Consider the following 6,692-nt stretch of genomic DNA (forward strand, 5'->3'; position numbering starts at 1 on the left):
AAGCACCTGTCACAGTTGTTGGTCATGGCCGGGTGCTCTACCCCTGCAAAGCGTGTGGAGCTCTGACTTGCAGAGTCCCGAGAACCGAGCATCTGTGCGCATGCTCACGAGAGAGCGCCACAATTAAACGAGTGTATGTGGTGTTCGCGGGACTCACCTGTTGGCGCATAGTATGTAGCGCATGCGTACCGGGCCTGCGAAGGAACGCGCCTTCAGAAGTGACGTGGCTGAGGGTGGGGGCGTGGCTGGGGTGTGTGTGTGCTGGCGGGGGAGGGTCTCCACCTTCCCGGTCCTTTGGGCTCTGTAGGGTCCAGCCTGGGACAGGGGGCTGCGTGGGTGGGCAGCAGCGCCGGCCCTGGCTCTGCCCTCGGTGGCAGCCCTGCGGAAGGTGCAGGTCAGTGCCCTGTGATAACGCCGCCTCCTGCCAAAGGTGTTTTTCAGAGGCATCACGGTCAATGCCGTGCGGGGCTTCCCCATGAGCGCGGCCATGTTCCTTGGGTACGAGCTCTCGCTGCAGGCGATCCGCGGGGACCACGTGGCGACCAGCCCCTGAGCGCAAGGTCAGTGCACCTCCTTCCCAGCCACTTGTGCCCTCCTGGAGCTTAAAACTTTCTTCTTTGAGGTCAAAATGGTGTGGCCTTCTGAAATATCCCTCTGTCATTTGTTTCCTGTTTAATCTGTGTTAATTCTGGGCTAGAATTGCCACCCTTCTTGTCATCAAAAAGCCCTTCTGAAATGCCCACCTGTGGCTGATGGTGAGCTGGACGCTCAGTGACTGAGGTCGACACAGAACTTACCTGTTTATAGTGAGCTCACCTATCTGTTTCCCGTTCAGTAGCTTCAACAGCCCTTGGAGAGACGCGTGTTTAGCTTCACTGTACAATTTAAATAACCTAGGCTCAAGACTGAGGACTTGAACCAGGGTGCCCACCGCCTGTTACACAGGCACCATCTCCCCACCTCCCTACTGAACTCAGTCTAGGTCTGAGGACAGGCTCCCAGAGTCTAGAGGACAGCCTCTGCTATACCATCCCTGCCTCCCTCACCCTCTCCTTTTCCTGTTCTCATTGTAGAAAGGTCACTGCAGCCAAAGGGATCTAAAAACAGAAATCTGAACAAGTGACTCCCTTGCTCCAGTGTCCTCAATGGCTTCCCATTGCCCTCTAGGTTATGTGTCAGTCCTTAACAACCTCGTTCTCACCAGCATCTTAGACATACCATCCTCACTCTCGCCTCAGGGTCTTTGTGCATGCCGCCCTTGCCTGACACCCTCTTCTCAGGCCTTCCTCTTGTTTTTGGCCTCACCAACTCCTCTTTGTTGTCCAGGCCTTGGTGTAGAGGTCTCCTCCTCCAGGAAGCCTGCCCTGATGTCTCAGCCAGGAGGATGTGTGCCTGCTGTAGGCTCTGCTCTGTCCCTACCACATGCCCATGCATTATAACTGCCTGCCAACTTTCCTCACTCCCCAGCCAGCACGAAGGTTCCAGAAGAGCTATAACTATGTTTTCACCTCTGTATCACTAGTGCTTCTCACGAAGCCTGGCACACAAATGGCCACTCAGAAACACCGTTGAGTAGATGGATGATCAACTTCCAATATCCCTTCTTTTCCTCCCTTGTTTCTCCTTCTCTAGCCCCAAACTAGTTGTTTGCAGAGCTCAGAAGACAAAGTGGGATGAGTCACTGAATTTTCTAGAAAACAAGAGACCATTTTGCTTCGGTCGTGGTGACTGCAAATTCTCTCAAAAAGGATTGTCTTCATCAGGAAGGTCTAACCAACCTCCCTGTTGACTGCCCTGGGGCATCAGAGTCTGGCTAGGATGCGTGGATGGGGCCAGACCCTAGAGCCAAGGGAAGGGCAGGATGGATCAGGCTCATGAGAGTGAGCCCAGGCCCAGCCCTGGACGCTGGCTTTAAATCACATGCTTTAGCTTTTCACTAAAGCACCTGTATCCACAGCTTTCTGGCTTTTTACCCTCTTTTACAAAAGGAAAAGGGCAGCAACACATTTTGCATAATTAAATATCCTGGGTAAAGAGTCACTGAACTTGGGTTATGTCCAGGACAGGGAAGAGAAGTCTGGTTCTTAAAGCTGTGCTCAGATACTGGCCACATCCCCCTTTTAACAGATGAAAGTGACTTTAAAAAAATTCTATCATAAAATCAATTTTTATTGTAGGAAAAAATAGAAAATACAAATAAACAAAAAGAACAAAATAAAAATACCTGTAATCTCATGACCTTGTTAATATTCTTCCAACTTTTTTATCCCCCAAATGGGATCCAACTTTACTCAGTATTTTATAACTCACTCCTCCCATTTACTAGTTCAGGACCATTTTTCCATGTCATTAAATCTTCAGCTGCAAAGCGGTTTTAATGCCAAGGCTTCACAGATCCCAGAGTCACTGGACGCTTGCCTGAGCCATGGCACCCTGCCACTTGTGGCCACCCTGGTGATTGGCTACTTCAGGAGGAAAGAAGGCGTTTCTAGCAAGCCCAATCCTGATTGTCCTGGATTTGGCCTTTCAGAGCAGTGCCCCAACTGGAAGCTTTTCCTTCTGAAAGTGCTCTGATAGGACAAGGGGCACAGATGTCTGTGTGCCTTTTCTCTGCTGGGGTGGCGAGGGGGCTGGTGCCTCTCAGGTGGAGGAGGGCATTCCCAGTGACTCTTCTGGAGCCTCATCTTGAACAAGCCTCACCCAAGGAGTTCAACTTCCTGCTCTAATCCAAGAACACCAAAGCCCTTTAATGAGTCCTGGATCTGAATTTATCAAGTAGCGCTGAAATCTCGGGCAGGTCATGCCCCAGGCAGCAGTAAAACCCACTTTTTGAAGACAAGGCAGCCAGTGCCTGCCTCGTAACCTAGACTGAGGACAGAGTGGGATGAGGTAGTTAGAGAATTAGGGAGCCTAAAAAGTGGTGGGACGCTGTCTATCTCGATTCCTGGGCACAGGTGGTGGGAACGGCGTGGAATTGTTTCCAGGTGCCTGCAGGGAATAGAGTCCAGCCCCAAGCAGCTCCAGCCCCCTTCCAACCACCAGATACAGAGCTCTCCCCCCGCCCCCACGAAGTCCTGGGAAGGAAGAGCACTTCCCTCTCACTCATCCACTCAGTTATCTCGCTCCCAGATCACACATATGAGTGACCCAAGGATCATTTGAAACCCAGTAAATACCGCACAAGGTGGTGGTTTTGTGATGTGGTTAGTTTTGTCTGTTCACGTAGAGAAACCAGGATCAGACTGTACAAGGAAGATGACCTTTGGTGGTAGAAGTGGGGTCCCAACCACCGCTCAGTGGTCAGCACTTGTGAATCCAAGCACTGACCTGAATTCACAGGTCCGAGGCCTGTGAATCCAACTGCACCATCGCTACCGGCCTGCCAGCATCCCCTGCCCCCAGAACTTTCCTGGAATGATGCTTGTTCGCCCTCTGCTGTGACATTCAGACTTCATTGGCCCACTTTTCAACTTCAGGAAAATTCATTTTCAAGGCAGGAAGATACATGTTTTCCTACAATATCTTTTATCGAACTTTTACAAATAACCCCGGACAACCTCATAGCCTTTCCCCAGTCTTTTCTCATGGCGATACTTTGCCCAGTGTTGCTTCACAAAAACAGTTTTCAGATAGATTGACTCCTGGATCTCGCTGACTGATAACCCCAGTTAGATGAAAGTCTTAGCTTTCCTCTTTCTTTCCAGAGCCAGCATCACCTGACCAGGGCCTCATTCTGCTACAGCTGATGCTGATGGCGGCGTCTCTAGAACCTGTGGTAGCGAATTTACTGAAGAGGAAGAATGCCTCCCTGCCGACCCTCAGCCACCCGGTCTCACCTCCAGAATCCCTGCTTTCCCAGTTGCAAGCACTCTTCCTCACCTCTGGGCTGGGGCCGCTGAGCTGCTGCCTTGGAAGGACCTTTGATTCATGACCATCTATTTCAGATCCTCACTGGCACCTGATATCAAGCAGGGTCAAATAGACCCTGCCCCCAAGACTGCTGTAAACTCGCTGGGAATTCACAGAGGAGCTGGAGTTGTCTCTGAGTTCCCAAATAAAAACATTTCTGTATCAGATGCTTCCGCCTGGCTTCCAAGAGACTGGCCACCCTCATTCTTCCCTCTGCTTAGACCCCTGTGGATGTCACCGGCCCAGAGAGGAGCCCTCTCAACACAGGTGAGGAGAGGAACTCAGATGGCAAGCTCGCTCCTTTTTCCCCAGCTGCCTCAGGTGGGCAGGGCGGCGGGGAAGCCTTGTAGCAGGTTTCTCTTCCCTGGACAGTGGCATGCGCGGCTGCAGCATCTCCGGGATGGCAGTATTGAGTGCAGGTCGGGTGGGCGTTCTCTGGGCCTTATTTTCACATGGAGGACAAAACACAACAAAATGAACTCTTTGTCCACAGTCTGATTTCCATTATGATGTCATTAATCTAAGTTTTACTTCTCCCTGGGACCATGTGGGGAGGCCACTGCTCTTTTGCTGTTATGTGTCCATGATGTCACTGCCACTTCCAAGCCCCCAGGAGCGTCCCTAATCAGTCATACAGCCCCTTCCTCGTGAGCTGAATGCCGCTCCCGAATCCTTCTCAACACAGTGCCCTGGGAAGCCGCCACCAGCCAGCGTGATGCATCTATTCCTGGCTTAGATCCTGGTGGGGAAAATATCCTTAGATTCCCCACCACCACCCCTTTTTTCCCCCTTGAAAGGGTCTTCCTTGATTTTTCCACTGCCTCCCATCCCCCTTGAGTGATTTGGAGAATGTCTCTGAAAATCCCCTCCCCCAACAGACCCAGCACCAGCACAAAGCATGGCTCTGGCACCAAGTTGAAAGTGTTCAGTCTCCTCAACTTATGCTGTTACTGTAGCAAAGGGTTCCCTGCTTGAAATAAAACCCTCAGTATGGTCTCCTTGATTTTTCTCCTTTACTGCCCCTGGCACTGTGGGGTCCCCGGGCAGCTCTATAGGCTGCGATCTAAACTCTTCATCCCGCCAGCAGCAGGATGTTCGCTCCTTCCTTCAGTCATCAAACATTTTTGAGCATTGACTACATGCAGACGCTGTCCTTGATGTTGGGGACAGCCATGAAGGGCCCCTGTGGTACTTCCATTCTGGCGTATTAGAGACGGTTCTGTTTACATGAGAGATGGGTCTGCATGCATCGCTGGGCCTGGCAGGCACTATGGATGCTGGTGAAGAGAGGCTGACTAGCATCTGGTTCATTCCCGGGGGAACCTGAGGTGTTTTGTATAACACAACCCAGAACATGTTTCTTAAGTCCTCCTCAGCTAGACCATTTCCTGGCGCTGCTGCTGGTTGCCAGTTTGTTCAGAAGAGTGTTGTATTCACGAGGCCAGGTGGGGTCTTCTGCTGGGTGCTCCTGATGAGCTGAGATCCGCAACAACCTTCTTCAGGTGTCAGAACCTGTCCCAGGTTCTTCTGATCATCTTGGCTCCTCTGCATGATTGAAGGAGGTAAGTTAACATGGAAATATGATGCTGGCCGTATATTAAGTGCAAAAATGAAGTGGAAGAGTAAAATGTGTGATGTTACTCCTTTAAAAATATATATGTTGGGGCTTCCCTGGTGGCGCAGTGGTTAAGAATCCACCTGCCAATGCAGGGGACACGGGTTCGAGCCCTGGCCCAGGAAGACCCCACATGCCGCGGAGCAACTAAGCCTGTGCGCCACAACTACTGAGCCTGCATGCCACAACTACTGAGCCCATGAGCCACAACTACTGAAGCCCGCGTGCCTAGAGCCCACGCTCTGCAACAAGAGAAGGCACCGTGAAGCCCACACACTGCAACAAAGAGTAGCCCCCTCTCGCCGCAACTAAAGAAAGCCCGTGCACAGCAACACAACACAGCCAAAAATAAAAATAAATTAATTAAAAAAAATATATATATGTTATATAAATATATTCTAATTATGCATAATTATATAGATATTGAAAAGAATCTGGAAGGATACACACCAAACTTAATAGTGGCTATTTTGGGAATATGGAATTGGGGGAAGGCTTTCAATTTCTACTTTGATGATGATGGTGATTTCTCTGTGCACCACTATAGTGTTTCAATCTTTTACAGTGAGCATATATTGATTTTATAATTTTTAGAAATAAAGGCACATCTATTTGCAGAGCTGGGTTCCATGCTGGGCACTTATTTCTCAGGCTCCCGCTGGCTCAGCTGCACAGGCCAACTTCAGGCTCTAAGTAACAGCCCTTCCTCTGCCTGCCCTGCCCACCCCAGTGCCAGTTATACACAGCCTACAGCACACTTCCTGCACACGCACACACACACACACACACACACACACACACACACACACACACACACACACACACACACACACACACACACACACACACACAGGAACACCTGGACAGCAAAAGGATGGGCCTCAATCTTAATGAAGGCACTCGACCGCAACCCAGACAAACCTCATGTGTAGCCAGTACTGGGAGGGGTCAACCAGCAATGGCCCCACTTCCTGTTAGATTCTCCTGGAGGAGATAATCTTGTGGAATAATTGGGACCAACAGTTTGGGGGTTTTCCTTAGTCCACACGTTATACACTCAACCCAAAAGATGTGTGTTGAATCTGACTTTGTACCAGGTGCTTGTGCTAGGCATGCTGGGTGACCATGGCAGGGATCCTGCCCTCGGGAAGCTTAGTACAGGCTGATC

General features: G+C 50.5%; 1 protein-coding gene across 3 annotated transcripts in view; it reads left to right on the forward strand.

The window, feature by feature from the left end:
• The window catches only part of SLC25A48 (solute carrier family 25 member 48), a 45,240-nt gene extending 40,335 nt beyond the window's left edge, over window positions 1–4,905 (forward strand). For all 3 annotated transcript variants that reach the window (XM_036848585.1, XM_036848587.1, XM_036848586.1), the window contains 2 exons: window positions 431–560; window positions 3,705–4,905. In XM_036848585.1, the coding sequence (XP_036704480.1) occupies window positions 431–560; window positions 3,705–3,720 (146 nt within the window). In that variant the 3' untranslated portion in view covers window positions 3,721–4,905. The remainder of the gene's footprint in view (window positions 1–430; window positions 561–3,704) is intronic.
• Window positions 4,906–6,692: the final 1,787 nt, after the last annotated feature.

The sequence above is a fragment of the Balaenoptera musculus genome, chromosome 3 (assembly GCF_009873245.2).
Source record: "Balaenoptera musculus isolate JJ_BM4_2016_0621 chromosome 3, mBalMus1.pri.v3, whole genome shotgun sequence".
NCBI classification, from domain to species: Eukaryota; Metazoa; Chordata; class Mammalia; order Artiodactyla; family Balaenopteridae; genus Balaenoptera; species Balaenoptera musculus.